Source organism: Diabrotica virgifera, chromosome 5 (assembly GCF_917563875.1).
Source record: "Diabrotica virgifera virgifera chromosome 5, PGI_DIABVI_V3a".
Taxonomy (NCBI): Eukaryota; Metazoa; Arthropoda; class Insecta; order Coleoptera; family Chrysomelidae; genus Diabrotica; species Diabrotica virgifera.
In genome coordinates this window covers 107,896,492-107,919,205 of record NC_065447.1, presented here as the reverse complement: position 1 = coordinate 107,919,205, position 22,714 = coordinate 107,896,492, and the positions used below count along the sequence as shown (strand labels likewise).

Below are 22,714 nucleotides of genomic sequence, written 5' to 3'. Positions count from 1 at the left end.
ATTCAGTTTTTCATTGTTCAAGGTCTCAGGTAAAAGAATCCGAACATAGTTGCCGGTCCTCAGGTTTTGCATACTCAAATACTTCCAGGGCCTGCACTAAAAAATTTGTTGCGGACTCTATGGTTGTGAGGTGAGTCTGGTAAGTGGGCAAGAAATATAGCTATGATGGTCCAGGATTACTAGGGCTATCTTCTCCCGGTAAGGGTGGTTAACCCTTATCCGAGGGGTGGAATGATTACTAGTCGTGTCACTGTTCAAGTTGTTTTATTATACTCGCATGAGTACAAGCTGGTAGCAACTTACGTAACGTCGTCCCCGCGGAGTGTAGATGACACTCTCTTTTAATGTGAATAATCTTACATCTAATAATAGAATGACGAATGTGGAATGTGTAATGAGGAATCCCTTATATGTTTTGATTGTATAAATATATTGAAAAGTGCAAAGTCAGCGTCGACCCTGAAAAGTGTTTATAGTGGCTGTATGTATACTTACACCTCACGATCTAGGTCAATAATGTTTATGTAACGAAAGAAGGTTGGAATTGTTTATGATGACATTTAAATAACCGAAAGAAATTAGCGTAGATAATTAAAGGGTGTTTTTAAAAGATATCTAATGAGTACAGATGAATTCTTGTACATAGCCATATGTTATAGCACGCTTTCATGGATATCAAGTTTGCAGTATTTTATCTTCCCTGCATCACCTCACAGGAAGTCAGTATACTAGTAAAGTGGCCCAAAATTGGCACAAAAATCTTTAAAAGGAAATCACTCCCAATATTTAAAAAATCCATATGATGTAGAATCTAATTCATATGAGTTCCCATATCAATTCCCATATATTAATTTAAAACAATTGTCTCAATGTAAACAACATAAAAATATGTCAAAATGTGAAGTTTTATTGTATTAGAACTGGGTGGTGAATTTTTGTATTTATAGATTCAAACTCGATCGGTACTCACCGGAGGGACCGCAGACGTTCAGATACAATTAGCGTCTCTTTGCAAAGACAATGACGTCGACTTTGCAAAGTAACAAGACACTTACTCAACACACACACTACATATTACACCTGAGTTAGTGATAACGATACATTTTTGGCAAAGTAACGTAAGTGACATTTTTGGCGAAAAATATGTTTTTCCATTAAACTAACACTATTATTGTTTAGAAGGTACTGCCAACTACAAGCCTAGAATTACTTTGAACATAATATATGTATAGTCTTACTACACTTTGGCAGTACCGTCTGAACAATAATAGCGTTAGTTTAATGGAAAAACATGATTTTCAAAAATGTCACTTTGCCAAAAATGTATCGATAAGTTATACAATTACGTGGCTAAAGGTTCTAGTTCTAAACCAAGGCCAGAATCAGAGAAAAAAAAAGATTCAAACTCTCAATTCATGGAATGATTGATTTACAATCGTAGCTAATAGTAATATTAACTAAAAATTCTTCTGCATTCTTCTATATTAAATGAAAAACAGTGTGTAAAATAATTGATAATTAAATATATGAAAGAATTATTTGTAACAAGACTTGTAGAAAGTGTATATACAGTGCTAGTCAAAAGTCCGTACGCCCCCTCTTATCTTTTGAACGGTTATACCTATAATAGTGAAATTTGGAGGGAGGAAATAAACGGACATAAGCTTCTTAACTATTCATGACAGGTGACGTAATAGTGACAGATGGCGTTACAGAGCCACTGTGACCGATAATTTTAAATAGAACCTTATGGCAAGTGATACCTCGTTTGAAAGGTACTCAAAATACCTATTCAGTCATACTAATTTTTTGGGTTTAAGTGGATTTTGATTTTGGTGAATAAATTAAATAAATATAATATTGTAGATTCGCATTTAATTAATAAAAATTCAAATGTCCGCCTATGGTTTTTTTTGTCAAAAAAGTTGACGTTTTTCAATTCTCTAGTAGTTTTACGACAACATCAACCTTTTTGACAAGTAATCATAGGCGGAATTTAGAATTTTTATTAATTAAATGCGAAAGTACAATTTTATATTTATTTCATTTATTCATCAAAATTAGCTTAAACTCAAACAAAATTAGTATGTCTGAATAGGCATTTTCAATACCTTTCAAACGATGTATCACTTGTCATAAGGTCTCATTTAAAATTATCTGTCAGAGTGGCGCTGTAAAGTCATCTGTCACTATTACGTCACCTGTCATGACTAGTTAAGAAGCTTGCGTCCGTTTATTTCTTCTCTCCAAATTTCACTATTATAGGTATAACCGTTCAAAAGATACGAGGGGGGGGTACGGACTTTTGACTAGCACTGTATATTACCTTTTCCAAAATTTTGCAAAATATTACTTTTTGTAGTGTATACCTTTTGCAAAATTTTGTAAATATTGAGTGGGATTTTGTGAGGTGATACAGAGCAGGCAAAATACTGCCAACTTATTTACATAAAGGCGTGCTAAATAATGTATGGCTTATATTTCTTGTGCTCTTACCAGACCCACCTTGAATCCATAGAGTCTGCAACAAAATTTTAGTAAATGTACCCAACTTTAAATTGATATTAAATTAATAATTACCGTTAAACCTAGATTTTTTTTTAATAAATGATTCAAAAATAAAAACATCAAAACGCGTCAAATCGCTCAAACATTCTCTTAGTATAAGAGCTAGTGAACCCTCCGACTAACGGTCTTCCCGTAAGGCTAGAAATTTGTATAGTGATCATTCTTAGCACACCAAGGCTAAAAACCATGAACTGGCAGGCATCAGCCCTGCACGTGTATCTACCAGGTGAATCGAAAAATGCATAGTTTAGGGGAAAAATAAACTTTCCCCTGTAAGGTTTAAATTTAAGTATGTGTTTGAGTAAGTCATTTAGAAGAAATGTGCACAATGCCAGGCGATTCTAAACAGCATAACACCTTGCCAGACGAGGGGAAAGATTAGGGGTTTTTTATAAAATTATTTTTTTTGCATCGAACAAATTTTTTTAGAATTTTTGAAACATTCCAAACAGAAAAGGTATTTAGTGATTTTTCTCTTGGGTTAATAGTTTTTGTTATATAAGCGATTACAAATTTTGAACATTGCGAAATCGGCCATTTTTAACCCGAAATCGGCCATTTTTAACCCTAAATCAGATATTTAACTAAAAATTTCAATGTTGCCAAGGTAGGTAGATATTCTTTAAACATTGATTGATGAAATCCCGAAGAGTTTTTTGCAATACAATATCGAAAACCCCTTTGTTTTTAATTGCTAATCAAGCGGGCGCGACACTATAGCATAAGTGAGGACGTTTGAGTTTGCATAAATTCATTATCTCGAGAATGGGCAAATTGAAGTGAAATCCTCAGACCGGTCGATTTTTATTCTTAAATTCGGACTTTTTGGCATATATATAATACTAGTGACGTCATCCATCTGGGCGTGATGACGTAATCGATAATTTTTTTAAATAAGAGTAGGCGTCGTGTGACAGCTTATTTGAAAGGCTATTTAATTCTCTATTCAGTAATAGAAACATAAACATAATTATTTATAAAGGGTGTACAAACAAAGTTTTTCTTCTTTTGTCTAAATTAATTTAATAAAAAAAAATTTTTTGTACACCCTGTATAACCTTCCAAATGGGCTATCACTCAACCCTACTCTCATTTAAAAAAATCATCGATTACGTCATCACGCCCAGATCAATGACGTCACTAGTATTATATACATATATATATATATATATATATATATATATATATATATATATATATATATATATATATATATATATATAGTTTGAATATGATTCTTGAACCTTAATATATTTTTTAATTTGGGTTTCTTGGGCTTAGGTTCACAAAGAAAAAGAGATGGTTATGATGTTATGTCATATCATTTAATCGACGTTTCGACAGGAATATCCTTGCCTTTTTCAAGATCATTACGTGACTAAAAAACATTTCGTCAAAGATACAATACCAAAATTTAAGAAAACATTTTGACTTACCCTGCATGTAAAGTTGGCAGTGAACAATAACAATAATAGACGTCACAAAATAAAACAATGTTAAAAACATAGGGACAGACCCACTAGTAGATACGTTTAAAATTTAGGTACTGTGTCGAATTATTGTGATGTTATATCGATGTTTCAAATATCAATCAATTAAATACCTAGTTGCTTCCGCATCATAGGCGTGCTGAAATTTCTTTTGTATTATATTTTAAATTAGATTATAATATAATTTGTTCAGATGTTTGATGTCCCTTTTGTCATTAATAGCATGGTTGTTCTTTTTTATTTCTATAGACTCTAGGAGCTCCCTCTTTTTCTTGTTGTGTTCAGTTTTTAAGATTTTGGTGTTGCCAAAATCGAATTTATGTTTTTTCTCGTTTTCATGTTTTGTGAGGGCCGTTGAGTTTTTTTTATCATATTTGTGAGAACGTATTCTTGAGTTGAGTAGCTGGCTGGTTTGTCCAATGTATACCCCATCGCAATCTGAGCAAGGGATTTCATATACTACATGCGATTTTTTTGATTGAGGAGTTTTTGTTTTTAGTTGTGTGAAATTCCTTTTCAATAGATTGTACCCTTTATGAGCAACTGTGATGTTGTGTTTAGATAGGAGATTTGCAAGCTGTTCTGATAACCCTTTTATATACGGAAGAGACATATAATTCTTCTTTACCTTGTTAGTTTTATTGTTATTCTGGTTGTTGTAGAAAGTATGTAGTCGCGACTTAAAAGTGTTTTCAATGAGATGATGGGGGTAAGAATTAAGCGTCAATGCTGTTTTTGCCTTTTTTATGGCCTGAGGTCTATTTGTGGGGTCGGACAATCTGATGGCATAAATTCGATTTTGGCAACACCAAAATCTTAAAAACTGAACACAACAAGAAAAAGAGGGAGCTCCTAGAGTCTATAGAAATAAAAAAGAACAACCATGCTATTAATGACAAAAGGGACATCAAACATCTGAACAAATTATATTATAATCTAATTTAAAATATAATACAAAAGAAATTTCAGCACGCCTATGATGCGGAAGCAACTAGGTATTTAATTGATTGATATTTGAAACATCGATATAACATCACAATAATTCGACACAGTACCTAAATTTTAAACGTATCTACTAGTGGGTCTGTCCCTATGTTTTTAACATTGTTTTATTTTGTGACGTCTATTATTGTTATTGTTCACTGCCAACTTTACATGCAGGGTAAGTCAAAATGTTTTCTTAAATTTTGGTATTGTATCTTTGACGAAATGTTTTTTAGTCACGTAATGATCTTGAAAAAGGCAAGGATATTCCTGTCGAAACGTCGATTAAATGATATGACATAACATCATAACCATCTCTTTTTCTTTGTGAACCTAAGCCCAAGAAACCCAAATTAAAAAATATATATATATATATATATATATATATATATATATATATATATATATAGAAAAAAGAAGTACTTTGTTGACTTGTTTGGATAAAACAATTTTGAGTTTCGGTGGGTTGGAGTCAATAAAAGGGCTACTAGAAGACTATTTTTTAATTACTCAAGCTTTCGAATGTGTTTACATTCATTTTCAAGAGCTAAAAAGTAACTGATAAAGTGGAACAAAGATCATGTAAAAATACAACTTACCAGATAAATCTAGATTGGTAATTAAACTTGCTTACATAAATAAATACAAATAAGAGAAAAAATGTTAATAATCATCAAATGAATTCTTCCCAGACTGAATATTATAAAATAACTGCCAAAAGATTTAAATTTTTTGAATTTTGAATTTGAAATATAGATATTAAAATTAATTTTCAAAATTTTTAAGTCAATGTCAGTGAAAAAGTATGTCAAACATCGACAAGTGGCTAAAATTGGGATATATTTAACTATATTACTGACATGATAATTTATTAAAAAAAAGAAGATGTAAATAAGTAGAAGAAAAGAAAAAAAAATTAAAAATTATTTTCGTAGTTTACAGAAGCACAAACGAATGTAACAGGATACGAAAAAAAAAATTTTACATGTTATGGTGCTATGAATAAATTATAATATTATCATTCACTCCCTACATACCATCATTAACACCTAAGTTAACTAAAATTTTAAAGGCCATTGACAATATAAAAATAACAACGAAAAACATCAAAACTATTTCATCTCTGTATTCTAAGACAAAATATCCCATAGATAAATTAGAGAAAATTAATGTAGTATACAGAATTAATTGTACTCAATGTGAGGCTGTATATATTGGCGAGACTGGGAGGAATTTGTCCAATCGCGTTATTTCTCACAAAAGCGATTGCAGAATAAAAAAACCGTCATGTGCTTTGGCAGAACATGTGATTGAAAAAGACCATGTAATGGACTTTGACAACATTCAAATTTTGTGCAATGAAGATAATAAATTCAAAAGGACTTTTTTAGAAATGGTATCTATAAGCAGAAGTGATCATAGTTTAAATAAAAGATCAGAAATTCAGAATTTAAGTAAAATTTATAACTACATAATTTCTTTATAATTTATTCATAGCACCATAACATGTAAAATTTTTTTTTTCGTATCCTGTTACATTCGTTTGTGCTTCTGTAAACTACGAAAATAATTTTTAATTTTTTTTTCTTTTCTTCTACTTATTTACATCTTCTTTTTTTTAATAAATTATCATGTCAGTAATATAGTTAAATATATCCCAATTTTAGCTACTTGTCGATGTTTGACATACTTTTTCACTGACATTGACTTAAAAATTTTGAAAATTCATTTTAATATCTATATTTCAAATTCAAAATTCAAAAAATTTAAATCTTTTGGCAGTTATTTTATAATATTCAGTCTGGGAAGAATTCATTTGATGATTATTAACATTTTTTCTCTTATTTGTATTTATTTATGTAAGCAAGTTTAATTACCAATCTAGATTTATCTGGTAAGTTGTATTTTTACATGATCTTTGTTCCACTTTATCAGTTACTTTTTAGCTCTTGAAAATGAATGTAAACACATTCGAAAGCTTGAGTAATTAAAAAATAGTCTTCTAGTAGCCCTTTTATTGACTCCAACCCACCGAAACTCAAAATTGTTTTATCCAAACAAGTCAACAAAGTACTTCTTTTTTCTTTACTTTAAGTAGAAGAATATGGGTTTTTTTGATGACATCCGAAACGATTATGGGCAATCCACAGTCAGAGTTCTGAAAGAGTGGACCAGAATTACCATCAAACTTGCTGCTTTACACAATCAGAGGAATTTTTTGCTTAAATGTAAATCCAATGGATGTTTCCCTAGACATGTTACAGATAGCCTTATTAATGTCAATTCCGTCCTACATCACCGTACTGGAAATATTCACCATAATGCCCAAAGATTATGTAACAGGTTTTCAAAAAATATTATTAATATGGAGATTAAGATCACTTTTGCTGATATTTACTTTTTTGAAAAAGAATTAAATCAATTGCGTTCTAAAGCTTATAATGTTTTAAATTTTCATACTTTCAATGAATTTAATCGTAGACAGAGGATCAGATATAACACACATTTTCATCAAATTAAAAGAACACAAATTAATAAATTTAATAACTTAAAAATTGAAGCTTTTGATAAGATACAATTTCAGGAGAAATGGTTTAAGAATTTAACTTCTATTGAGTTTCCTTTTGAAGTAAAAAAACTTTTAGCACTGGGACCTAAGTTTTCATTATGTCCATCTAAATCAGATATTAGAGTTCCACATTTACTTGCTGATATTGAGTCAACGATCAGACCACTCAATAATTGTCAAAAGGATATTGTTAGATCTAAATGTACAAATGTTATTACTAACTTCTTACATAAAGAATTAACAGATCATTTTTTAAATAAATATTATATACAAACCAAACAATTTCTTAAAAACCATTCTGAGATTTATATTGTCAAAAGCGATAAAGGTAACGTAACTGTTGCGATGTGGAAAGAGGATTACCTTCAAAAAACTGGAGAACTATTAAATGATTCTAAGTATTACACTAAACTTAGAAGGAGTCCTGTTTGTACACTACAACAGAAAGCTAATAATTTAGTATCTGAATTGCACAAAAAGAAATTTATAGACAACAAAAGAGCAAAGGAACTTAAAGTATACAATTCTATTGCTCCACGTTTCTATGCTCTACCTAAAATACACAAACCTACTTTATCTATGAGACCGATTGTGTCATCTATAGACACTCCCAATGGACAAATAGCACAGCTCCTCACTGACATCTTAACTAATTCTTATAATGTTAATAACAACATGCACATTAAGATTCATTTGACTTCAGTTCTTTTATCAATAATTTTCAATTACCACCCGATTACATGTTAGTTAGTTTTGATGTAACATCCCTTTTCACCAATTTGCCTTTAGACTTAATCATAAACAGTGTACAAAAGCATTGGAATGAGATTTCACAACACACTACTATTGACTTATTGCATTTCAAAACACTCATCAACTTTGTTTTTGACTCAAATATTTTCATTTTTAATGGTGTTTTCTACAAACAAATTTTTGGTAGCCCTATGGGTTCTAGTCTTTCACCCATTCTGAGTAGCTATGTCATGGATGATGTCATTATTGATTGCGTTAATAATTGCAATTTTTTTATTCCTTTCATTAAGAGATATGTGGATGATTTGGTTTTAGCACTTCCCGTAGATAAAATTTATGAAACCATCAACATTTTTAACAGCCATAATGAACACATAAAATTCACAGTTGAGGAAGAGGTTGATAATTCTCTACCATTTCTTGACATGAGAATTGTTAGAACTATAAACAATATTTTAAAAACTAGATGGTTCAGAAAACCCATGTGCAGTAATAGGTTTATAAGTTATTACTCACATCATCCTAACAAAATGAAAATGAACCTTATAACTGGTTTAAAAAAACGTGTCACAAGACTATCTCATCCAGATTACCTGCAAGAAGATCTTCTAGTATTAAAAACTATTTTGATTGAGAACTCTTATCCTCCACACATGCTACACAGGATGCTTTTTTCCAACATGGTTCATGTTAATAATCTGACACCATCTGTTGTGAGATCTCAAAACTCTGCTTCTGTTAATCAAGTCATCTATTATCATTCACTCCCCTACATACCATCATTAACACCTAAGTTAACTAAAATTTTAAAGGCCATTGACAATATAAAAATAACAACGAAAAACATCAAAACTATTTCATCTCTGTATTCTAAGACAAAATATCCCATAGATAAATTAGAGAAAATTAATGTAGTATACAGAATTAATTGTACTCAATGTGAGGCTGTATGTATTGGCGAGACTGGGAGGAATTTGTCCAATCGCGTTATTTCTCACAAAAGCGATTGCAGAATAAAAAAACCGTCATGTGCTTTGGCAGAACATGTAATTGAAAAAGACCATGTAATGGACTTTGACAACATTCAAATTTTGTGCAATGAAGATAATAAATTCAAAAGGACTTTTTTAGAAATGGTATCTATAAGCAGAAGTGATCATAGTTTAAATAAAAGATCAGAAATTCAGAATTTAAGTAAAATTTATAACTACATAATTTCTTTATAATTTATTCATAGCACCATAACATGTAAAATTTTTTTTTTCGTATCCTGTTACATTCGTTTGTGCTTCTGTAAACTACGAAAATAATTTTTAATTTTTTTTTTTCTTTTCTTCTACTTATTTACATCTTCTTTTTTTTAATAAATTATCATGTCAGTAATATAGTTAAATATATCCCAATTTTAGCTACTTGTCGATGTTTGACATACTTTTTCACTGACATTGACTTAAAAATTTTGAAAATTCATTTTAATATCTATATTTCAAATTCAAAATTCAAAAAATTTAAATCTTTTGGCAGTTATTTTATAATATTCAGTCTGGGAAGAATTCATTTGATGATTATTAACATTTTTTCTCTTATTTGTATTTATTTATGTAAGCAAGTTTAATTACCAATCTAGATTTATCTGGTAAGTTGTATTTTTACATGATCTTTGTTCCACTTTATCAGTTACTTTTTAGCTCTTGAAAATGAATGTAAACACATTCGAAAGCTTGAGTAATTAAAAAATAGTCTTCTAGTAGCCCTTTTATTGACTCCAACCCACCGAAACTCAAAATTGTTATATATATATATATATATATATATATATATATATATATATATATATATATATATATATATATATATATATATGCCAAAAAGTCCTAATTTAAGAATAAAAATCGACCTATCTGAGGATTTCTCTTCAAATTGGCCCATTCTCGAGATAATGAATTTATGCAAACTCAAACGTCCTCACTTATACCACAGTGTCGCGCCCGCTTGATTAGCAATTAAAAAACAAACGCGTTTTCGATATTGTATATCAAAAAACTCTTCGGGATTTGATCAACCAATGTTTAAAGAATATCTACCTACCTTGGTAACATTGAAATTTTTAGTTAAATGTCCGATTTAGGGCTTTAGGATTAAAAATGGCCGATTTCGCAATTTTTTAAATTTTTAATCGCTTATATAACAAAAACTATTAACCCAAGAGAAAAATCACTAAAGACCTTTTCTGTTTAGCAAGATTCAAAAAACCTAAAAAAAAGCTTTTTTCGATGCAAAAATAATTTTAGGAAAACGCCCTAATCTTTCCCCTCGCCTGGCAAGGTCTTTTTATGCAGTTCAGTATCGCCTGGCATTGTGCACATTTCTTCTAAATGACTTACTCAAACACATACTTAATTTTAAACCTTACAGGAGAAAGTTTATTTTTCCCCTAAACTATGCATTTTTCGATTCACCTGGTAGATACACGTGCAGGGCTGATGCCTGCCAGGTCATGGTTTTTAGCCTTGGTGTGCTATGAATTATCACTATACAAATTTCTAGCCTTTCAGGAAGGTCGTTAGTCGGAGTGTTCACTATACCCACTTCCACGAACATACGCCTGTTTTAGATTACTTTGACAATGAATATTTTACTGTGCAAAATAAAAAGAACGAAAGTAAATTGCAAATTACATTGTTGTTTATTGGAATAATTATTAGCGCCATTTACTTTCGTACTTCTTATGTTGCACAGTAAAATATTCGTTGTCAAAATAATCCAAAACAGGCGTATGTTCGTGGAATGGCCCATAGCTCTTAGACTATCTGTTTATAGCTTTGCTTAACAAAAAAAAATTAATTTTATGCAATGCAAATACATAATCAAAATCGGTTTAATTTAACTTCAACTTTCAAATGCTACAAGTAGAATTACTATTTTATTTTTTGGTCAAATGTTATTGGAAAGTTCAAAAATTGCAATTTTTCGATTTTTTTAAAGTTTAACCACGTTAATCTCGAAAACTATGCTTGCTACTAAAAAACTTCTTGTGCTTAGAATGACCCACGATGTACAAACAAATATTTTGTTTTGCGAAAAATTGCTTTTTTGTAATGTTGCAAGTTTTTTGTTTATAAAAATCTTATCGACATCCAGACCAACTGTTACCCAAAAAAATCGTGTTCTATGGTCAAAATACATAAAAACACTTGGGTAAGTCCATAGTCCATCTAAATAAAGGAGGCCGTTGTATCCCTCTGGCGATCGCACTATAAGCTTTGAGATTCCTTTAAAATTATTTGAGGACTTTTCTCTAAAATATGTTGTGAAATAGTATATTATTCAACGAGCATGTAATGATGGCTATTACTCACGATGATGAAGTTTCCGACACGAGCCCTAGGCGAGTGTCGTAATTCATCAGAGTGAGTAATAGCCATTACATGCGAGTAGAATACTATACTTTTTCTACGACTTTTTTTTTAATTAGTAAAAAATTTAATTATCAACTACTCGAGATTTAAATTTTAATAATTTACAAAAATACCTAAATGCTATTTACCCCTAGTACGTGGCTGAATAATTGGTTGCCTACTATTACTAAATTCTTATTTATTGTAAAAATACAACTAGAAATAGTCAATATAAGTTCTATAGTCCAGGGTAATAAGGTTTTTTCCATGACACTCGAGCAGCCGGGGTACTGAAGCGTTTTTTCGAGAGGTAATACCTATAAGAGCAAATTGTAACTATTTCCGGCGTAGGATCTGGCGGCCATTTTTATTTATAAACAATTAAGTGTCAAAAAATGGCATTTTCCCTTTTTTTTAAATCAATGGAAAACAGTGAAACTTATGGTTTTTTTAGTACAAATATCTTTGAGATTATGGAAAAAACTTTAAAATAACGTATTAGAAAGTTTGATATACTCATTTATTGTTAATATAATTGCGAAAAAAGGTCAGAATTGCAAAAAAAATTAATTTCGCAATATCTATTGTAAAAATTAGTGTACAGCTTTGAAATTTTTGTCATATAAGGGATCTTTGGTGCTTAATATGTGATAAAAATTTCAAAGCGATTCATTCAATTGTTTAAATTTTATTCAAATTGTTTATCCCAGAGGGCATTTTTTTTACAATAACATAAGTCAGAAAAAAATGACGTTAGAACCATTCCACAGGTGTCAAATGAAAGGGCATGAGCTATATTTTCAACTTGGTTTAAAAAAAGCGAATAAAAAATGAATTTATTAGTAATAAATAATTATGCAAAAGTATCGTAAATCTTTCCTTATAAACTTTTTATTTTGTTATATAAGAAATTATATATATTTATTACAATTTTTTATCAATTATGATATAAATAACATTACTTGGTAGTTGTGCACTTAAAACAGGGTAAAAAGTTAATTTTTTTGGAAAAAGTTATTCAAAAAGTTTATAAGGAACGATTTACAATACTTTTGCACAATTATTTATTACTAGTAAATGCATTTTTTATTCACTTTTTTTAAACCAAGTTGAAAATATAGTTCATGCTCTTCCATTTGACACCTGTGGAATGGTTCTATCGTCATTTTTTCCTGACTTATGTTAGTGCAAAAAAAAATGCTCACTGATATAAACAATTCGAATAAAATTTAAACAAATGCGTGAATCGCTTTGAAATTTTTATCACATATTAAGCACCAAAGAACCCTCATTTGACAAAAATTTCAAATCTGTACACTAATTTTTACAGCAGTTATTGCGAAAATAATTTTTTTGCAATTCCGACCTCTTTTCGCAATTATATTAACAATAAATGAGTACATCAAACTTTGTAATATGTCATTTTAAATCTTTTTCCATAAGCTCAAAGATATTTGTAATAAAAAAATCATAAGTTTCACTGTTTTCCATTGATTTGAAAAAAAAGGGAAAAATGCCATTTTTTGACAGTTAATTGTTTATAAATAAAAATGGCCGCCGGATCCTACGCAGGAAATAGTTATAATTTGTTCCTATAGGTATTACTTGTCGAAAAAACGCTTCCGTACCCTGAGTACTCTGCTGCTCGTACGGCTGCTCGAGTGTCACGAACAGGGTATATTTTTGTCTTATTACCCTGGCCTACTATTCGTTTCCGAAAAATTATAAGCTTAAATTTGTACCTACTGTTATCAGTGAATCTAATAAATAGGAAATTGCTCTTGTCGGTGGACGTATTTCATATAATAAATATATAGTTATAATGTATATTTACATTTAACTATATATTATAATAATATCACTATACATAATTTGTTATAACATATTTAACACAATATGACTTGAAAATCAAAAACAATATTAGTTATAAATATATTTTTCTACGACCGTTTAATAACATGCTCATTATTCACTATTTTTTCGTAGATAATAGCACCCATTACTGCACCTATTCATTACTCACGGGCTGAAGTTAGATTCAAGTGGCGCATGCCACTTTTAATATTAATCGTATATAAACTGCAAATAAAATTACTTAAACTTGTTTATTTAATACAATAGTTATTGTAATTTATACCAATAATTAACTTCGAAAAAATTTTAAAGGAATTTTAACTGTAACAATGTCAGTAGGTATATTTTTTACGTTTATATCTTGTTTACTAAAAATTTTGACGTTTATCATTTAATTTAGTGACAGTGACATTAGCGCATTTTGTTTATGTTAATTGGAATTAACGTTATAATTACCACTTTTTTACAATTATTTTGTTTTTTTAGATATCATCCATTACAATTCAGATGGCATGAGGATGGATTGGGAGAATAATATGCCCCTCTTATATATAAATAATGGGATTATTTTAGGATGAAGTCCTTTCCACCAATAATTCAACCAATTTTGCCTTTGGAAGATAAAGAAATTAACAATAACGATAACGAAACCAATAGACATAAGTTTAAAGGTAATAAGTAAACTTAGACAAATATGCATAGAATAAAAATTTTATTTTCGTTACTATTAAAAAGACAATCAGTATAATAAAATATATCTAATATTACAAAGAAACAACCATATATTATTAGTCCAGCGCGGATCTGTTTTGAGATGGACGTTGAGAGGTGACTCTATTTTTTTTTGCAGAAATTGCTTGGAAATACCCCATATGGGGATTAGGGGATAAAAGGTCCGGAACATTGTTTAAATAATCAAAAATGAAGGAAAAATTCGATTTGTTTCTTCGTTTTTTGATTATAACTTTAAAAGTATTCTCTTCCGAGAAAAGTTGCACTAAAATCGAAGTTGGAAAATTAAATTTCCTACAATATAAGATTGGTTCAAAATTTTTAAAGTCGTTACCCTTGTTGCAAAATTGCAATAATTGCGAAAAAAACATAAAAAAAAGTGAAAAACGTTTGTTTTTCTATACTTCCACAAAATTTATTACAACTATGTTATTACTACAGCTGTTTCGGCAAAGTGCCTTTCTCAAGTGATGCCGAAACTTTGCCGAGGCACTTTGCCGAAACAGCTGTAGTAATAAAATAGTTGTAATAAATTTTGTGGAAGTATAGAAAAATGAACTTCCATCAAGTAACGGTCGAATCCATCCATTATTTATAAAAAAAAGTATTCGCATTTTACGTTTTTCAACCATTTCTGCTACACCTAGGACCTTCATATTTCACGTAAAAAAACTTAATGATATGATAAAACAACACTGTAAAAGTTACGATCGGTTTAATAGATTTTGCAAAAAAAATTTTGCAATCCAGCTTTCGCAAAAAAATTTTTCAAAAACGTTGCAGGACTGAAAATAAAGCAGATAGCAAGATACTTTTTTTTACAAATAGAAGAGTACTGTACCTTTCATTTGTAAAATCAAAATCGGTTAACTACCACGGCCTCAGGAATTTTTTTAAATACACATTAATTTTTGGTGTTACGCGCAGGACAGCGGTTTTCGATAAATATAAGTTGATTTCCACCAAATTTCTTCCAATCTTTATCTAATATAATATTTTCTTACTCTATATTTTGTTGTATATTCATATTTTAATACCACAAAAATTAAACTAATTTGATTATTGTTTGTGAAAACTTGTTTAAACAATTGCAAATGTTTAAAAATAATACACTTTTATTTTCTAAGTTAAAATATATGAACAAAAAAGTGTTTGCTAAAAATGTGTTATTTCAAAGGACAGAGTATGTGTTTTTATTTTGCAATAAACAAATTTATTTATTTATTTCGAACTGTACTAAAAATGAAAATGTATCAATCATTATCAAAGGTCATTGGAATGCCCAATCAGAGCGAACGGATCCGCTGTCCTCCGCGTAACACCAAAAATTAATATTTATTTAAAAAAATTCCTGGAGCCGTCGTAGTTAACCGACTTTAATTTTGCAAATTGCAAATGAAAGGTAAGGTATTCTTTTATACGCAAAAAAAATCAACTTGCTGTCTGCTTTATTTTCAGTGCTGCAATATTTTGAAAAAAATGATTTTTTTTGCGAAAGCTGGATTGCAAAATTTACTGTGCAATATCTATTAAACCGATCCTAATGAAATTGACAGTATTCTTTTATTTTATCATTAAGTTTTTCTGGGTGAAATATGAAGGTCCTAAGTGTAACATAAATTGTTTAAAAACGTAAAATGCGAATACTTGTTTTTTTATGGTTTTTTCGAAATTATTGCTATTTTGCAACAAGGGTGACAATTTTTAAAATTTTCAGTTAATCCTATAGTGTAGGAAATTTAATTAGGCAACTTTTAAAAAAAATAAAAATATAAATAAAAACTTTTAAAATTATAAACAAAAAAAACAAGAAAAAATCGAATTTTTCTTTCATTTTTTGACATTTTGATTATTTAAACAATGTTCCGGACCTTTTTGAGTAAGAGGATAACTCAAATATTATTATATGAGTTATTTTCAAGCAATTTCTGCAAAAAAATATAAGTCACCTCTCAACATCCAAATGTACCTACTAATATTTTCACAGATGCGCCCTGGTCTATATCATCAATTAGGTCTCTACCTAGAAACTTGGCCATGTCTAATATATTCTTTCAATTATTTCTACGCTTTGACAGACATCAGAAAGAAATAAATACTTACATACCAAGCCAAAGCTGAAAAATAGACCAAAATAAGTAGAAAGAAAGTACAAATAAATGGAATAATTATTTTTTTTCGTGAATTAGTACATTGTTTCACGGTTTTTGCTGTAAATTTTAAAGAACCGCTTGGGTTGACATGAAATTTGGCAGACACATAGCTAAAATATCAAACAAAAAAAGTGATATTATGCCGTTGTGTGCTTTTGTCCGGGGGTGCTTTTACCCCTCTCGGGGATGAAAAAATATGTGTCCAAAATAAGTACGGAAATGGATAAAGCGACTAATTTTTATAAATGAATAATTATTATAAGAAGATGTGATCCTAGAATCCAACTAGGTTTTTTTTAAATTCATATTACTTGTGTAGTGATTATCTGACCCAATATTATGTGAGGGACTTTAATTAATAATAATTATTATTAATTGTTATTACAAATAGGCTGAGCATTTTTTCATCCACCGTATTTAATATTATTCAAGCTACTCTTGCTAATAGTAGAGAAGGCTGAGGTGCTAAATTTGAAGTTACTAAAACGTCATTAGGACCTATTGGGTTGTGAACGTTAGGTCCTAAAACCAAAAAAAGTTAAGTTAGGTTTTCCATTTTAGTGGGGATTTTCCATTTTTAAACGCTTTTCTTTAGTTCAATAGTTTGCGTCAAATCTTTAGACGTTAATTTGACTGCCTTTTCTTCAATACAAATGAATGAAAATTTGCAGACATATGCATTCGCGGGAACAATACACGAATAGTCAATAAAAATTATTTTTTTTATGTTTATTAATTGTTTAAATAAAAATAAACTATTTTAATGGAAAATGCTTAAATTCTCTTGTTTTTTACAATGTAGAAACTTAAAACTTTTACGGATTGTAGCTAATGATATGAACTATACATAATTTCACTTTTTACGTTAATTGTTGACATTGTGCTTCACAAATAAACAATAAAGTTTCAAATTTTGAACGCTTATAACGAAATATTGAACGAAAATATATTTGTTTATATAAAAATCGGCGCTTATTCATGTCAAATTTCAATACAATACGAAACAGAACCTCACCCAAAACTCGAATTCAAAAAATTCGTGTCTTTATCGTAGTCTTAGAAAAACTACCGGTAGAGACGTTTTGTGCTACAAATTAACATTAGAATTTTTTTTGGCGTATTAATTAAACGCTTTTCTTTAGTTCAATCGTTTGGGTCAAATCTTTGGAAGTTAATTTTACTGCCTTTTCTTTAATGCAAATTACTAAAAATTTGCAGACATATGCATTCGCGGGAACACTACACGAATAGTCAATAATTTTTTATGTTTGTTAATTGTTTAAACATAAAAACGATTTTACCAGAAAATGCTTAAATTATCTTGTTTTTTACAATGAAGAAGCTTGAAACTTTTACAGATTGTAGCTAATTATATGAACTATACATAATTTCACTTTTTACGTTAATGGTTTACGTTATGTTTCATAAATAAACAATACAGATTGTAGCTAATTATATGCACTATACATAATTTCACTTTTTACGTTAATTCTTTACGTTATGTTTCATAAATAAACAATAGAGTTTCAAATTTTTTGCCGATTCCGACTACTTTTCATGTTTGTACATCACATCATATGTTTATACATATTTTAATAAACATGACGATATACTTTAATGTTTGAAAAGTGTAAGACTAAACAGTAAAGAATAAAAAAATATGAAAAAAAAATTAGGAACGCTTTTCTTTAGTTCCGATTGACTAAAATTAAAAATATTAAAAAATCAACTAAAAAGCAAAAAATAAATAAAATTGATTATTTTTTTCACCTGTCAAATTCTGACGTTTTTGCTTTTTCAGCCAATCACCACGCGTCGTTCTAGCCAATCATTGAGTGTAATACTGATAAAACAGCCTCTTCCTTGATAAAACAGTCTCTTCCCTGATAAAACTTAAGGTACCCTAAATTTCACAAAATACGTTACGAACGACATTGGAAAATCTCATATTAGTTATAAAATTTGTGTTTTTAATAATTGTTCATTTTCGATTTAAACAGTTTTTTATGTATTAACAATATAATAAATAAATTGGTTCATTTTTAAATCATAAAATAATTTATCTATAACCTACTTAAGACATTGATCCTAGTTGTCTTAAAAATATTTCACAGATGCCCGTATTGACTAATAATACATATTGGTTCACAAAATAATCTTTTCAAATACCACTCGTCCTCTAAATTTTGCTTGATAAATTTTTTCGTTTTCATACTTAAACTTCTTTATTTAGGGTAAAATCACTCAAACAAACCAAAATGGATTTTTGTTCGGATTCGGTTTTTTTTTCGTAATTTTACCAAATAAAGAAGTTTTCGTGAAAACAAAAAAATTTATCGATAAAATTTAGAGGACTCGTGGTATTACCTTTGAAAAAATCCAACACATTCGTCAAAGAAAAGCGTTTGGCGAAAACCGTTTATTCGATGAAGACGCGCCACGCTTTTCATTGACGAATGTGTTGGATTTTTTCAATTTTATTTATTTTTTGCTTTTTAGTTGATTTTTTAATATTTTTAATTTTAGTCAATCGGAACTAAAGAAAAGCGTTTCCTAAAATTTTTTTTTCATATTTTTTTATTTTTATTAATTTTTTATTTTTAAAAAATATGTTTTCCAATTATTGCGCCATCTGTCCATAATTCCAAAAAGTGTCTCCAATAAAAGTTACATATTAATAAGCAAGCAATCCTAATCTGCGATAAGAAATGGGGATTCTTACTTAAGATCTTCAACTCCGTGGAGGGTCGTGTTTGGTGATATTCGATAGATTTTTGAAAGATATTGAACACGTATTCTTTACTTTATCGATCTGATGTTCATTTCGCGAAATATCTCGGGGTTCCTATTTAAAAATTTAAAGTTATCCCCCCCTTCGTGAGGGGTCGTGTGTGATATCATTCGATCGATTTTTGAAAAGTATTGAACACGTATTTTTCTGTCTTTGGAACTGATGTTACTTTCGCGGTATATTTGCTTTTTTTGTGAAACTTCGTGACTCGCCCATTTCCTTGCGCTTCGTTCAAATCGTCAGATTTTTTAAATATACATACACTCTTCTTCATGTATTTCACTGACCTTGTCTTATTCTGACGTTTTCGAGTTTTTCTAAAGATATATTTGTTTTGCGCACTGTCCCCAAAAGCACGACCCGCCCTGTATTAATAGTCCATAATATGTAGGTGTACATTTACAGGATAAAAGGTTTCTCCCCATGTAATTTTCTAACGCTCTCGAGTAACGCGCAAAATCTCTGCTTGGTCTCCCCTACCACACGAATCTTTTCCGTGACCAGATAAAAAAAGTTCCAAAATTCGTTAAAAATTTCTTGAGTAGCTCGATACGATGTTCTTGGAACATTTTTCATTAGGAGTAGTGAAGTCATATTATCTGCTTGATCTTCTCTTTGTTTTCCCGGGATAATTTCTCCAGCTTCTGGGCCCTTTATATTAAATGTTTCTGGTTGTGTATAAAGACACTTTGATCTGACGCTTATTAGTGACACTGAGAAAATTATGCAAAATAATACATGCTAACAAGATTTTTCCTGCTTCTATTTTTGTTCCAGTAGAACTAGTTTTCTTAATACTCTAAATACATGGCATCATTCCAGTGGCGTAACTAGTCTGACTGCGCCCCAATGCAAGTATTCCCCGTCCGCCCCTATTCGTAGACTCATTTTCCAGAATATCAGTTTTTTGCGTCCCCCTAAGGCCTGCGCCCCAAGGCACCGCATTTGTTGCATTGGCGTTAGTTACGCTACTGCATCATTTCAAAAACGTTCTCTACTTCTCTGCGATCACAAAGTGGATGATAATAATTAAATTAGTACGTTCTTTAACGGTAAAATATTGCAAAACCTCTAAATTTTAAAGAAGCGCTTGGATTGACATGAAATTTGGCAAACACATAGCTAATAAGTCAAAGAACCAAACTGATATTGTGCCGATGTATGCTTTTGCCCTGGGGGTGAGTTTCACCTCTTCTCGGGGATGGAAAAAAATATGTGCAAAATAAGTTCAGAATTCGATAAACTGAATAATTCTAAGCAACTTTTAATCTATAGAGTTTTTCCACCAAGTCAATACTTTTCGAGTTATTTGCGAATGAATTTGTTCATTTTTAAACAAAATAACCACGTTTTTAGACGGTTTTTCGCAAATAATTCAAAAAGTAAGTACTTTGTAAAATGTGTAAAATATAGTTTATAAAAAAATGAAAAAAATGGTGCACATATTAAGTCTGTAGACCCAGTACAAGACAAAATTGTAGGTAATGAAAAGTAGGTTCTTGTTCGTCAAATTCCAAATCGAATATTTCATCAAGAGATAACCAAAAAACGAAACACTTTTCGGGGAACACTCACTTTAACTTTTTTAAATTGTTTAAAAAAGGTTTATTTTTGTTTTTTACCGTTGTTGTTTACCGCTTCACAAGTTACTTTACTTATTTATTCATTATACGATCTGTAAGTCTCAGCGGTTCAAAGTGCTTATTCTTGAAAAAGCTGTATTTAAAATGGCTTGAACGAGTCACTAATCCCGAGTGTATGCAAACTTTGAACAGCCATAGCATAACCGATTTTTGTCTAAAAGGAAAACAAAAGTCCAAAATATTCAGAAAAGCAAAACCTACATTTTATTACTTCTTGAGATTTTTGGTATTACTAATAATTTTTAAGTTATTTTGAAAAAGAGCATTTTTTTTAAATTAAAAATTTTATTTTAAAACCATTTTTTTTCAAAAATAAGCACGGTGATTCGATGAAATTTACAGATCACATAGACTCAACATAAATAAAGCAACATGTGAAGCGGTAACGATTAATTATATTTAAGTTGTTAATTAGGGGGTGATTTTCCCGATTTTTTATTCCAAATCAAAACGGACCAACTGTATTTTGAGCGTACGTTTCTCACATTTGACGCGGATATTTTTTATAAAAATGGACGTAAAACTTTTTGAACTCTTTTAAAAAGTTGTAATGAGTTTTTTCCAAAAAGTGCTTCATTTTTTGGTTATTTAACGTTGAAATATATTTATTTGAAGTTTGGCGAATACGAGCCTATTTTTCTTTAGCTTTGACTCTGTTTTTACTAGGTCTAGAGACTTCATGTATACACCGTTTTTTTCACTTTTTTACAAGCTATACTTTTGCTAACAACGGTTTTTTCGATAAAATACTTACTTTTTAAATTATTTGCGAAAAATTGTCTAAAAACGTGTTTGTTTTGTTGAAAAATGAACATTCACTCGCAAATAACTCGAAAAGTATTAACTTGGTGAAAAAACTGTATGGAATAAAAGTTACTTAGAATTAAACATTTTATCAAATTTCTGACTTATTTTGAACGTATGTTTTTCACCCCCGAGGAAGGGTGACACTCACTACAGGGCAAAACACACATCGGCACAATATCACTTCCTTTAACATGTTTTCTGTGCGTATGCCAAATTTTATGTCAATCCAAACGGTTCTTCAAAATTTACAGCAAAAACCGTCAAATAATGTACTAAATATTTTTCACGCGAACCTATATCCCGGATGCATATTTACAGATGCTTGCGTGTGTAGACACCAGGGTGTTGAAATCAGTTAGGGTTTGGAAAAACAGTACATTTACACATGCTAGCGCGTGTTGACACCACGGTGTTGAAATCAGTTAGGGTTTGGAAACACAGTACGTTTACAGACGCTAGCGTGTGTTGACACTAGGGTGTTGAAATCAGTTAGGGTTTGGAAAAACAGTACAGTTACAAATACTAGCAGATTTGGACACCAGAGTGTTGAATCCAGCTAGCTTTTTTAGTAATTAATATACATACATTAATGCTAACGGCTATTGACTTTGATTTTATATACCTGCTGCTGTGGAAAAATATTTAAGTGATTTAGGTATTAGTAAATAATTAAACGTTGTTGGGATATAAACAATAATATATTAACACAAAAAAACAACATAAAAAATAATGTTGCTCTGAAGCTATTTGCTTGTGGAATTTGTATAATTAATTATTTAGATGGGAAATAAGCCACAATTAAATTGAAAAAAATAATTTTATTAACGTTTTGATGCCTAAATCGGGTGTCGTCAAAATAAAAAATACTACTACAGGGTGTTTGGTAAAGAATAGGCCATAGCTTAACCTCAGGTTCCTGAGGTTAAAATAGGCCGATTTAAGCTAACTTACCTTAGTACAAAGTTTATAATA

At 29.9% G+C, this 22,714-nt stretch overlaps 1 protein-coding gene across 1 annotated transcript in view; it reads left to right on the top strand.

The window, feature by feature from the left end:
• The window catches only part of LOC114330851 (uncharacterized), a 527,398-nt gene that overhangs the window by 14,188 nt on the left and 490,496 nt on the right, over positions 1-22,714 (top strand). The window contains exon 2 of the mRNA XM_028280274.2: positions 14,103-14,287. Within this exon, the coding sequence (XP_028136075.2) occupies positions 14,191-14,287 (97 nt within the window). The 5' untranslated portion in view covers positions 14,103-14,190. The remainder of the gene's footprint in view (positions 1-14,102; positions 14,288-22,714) is intronic.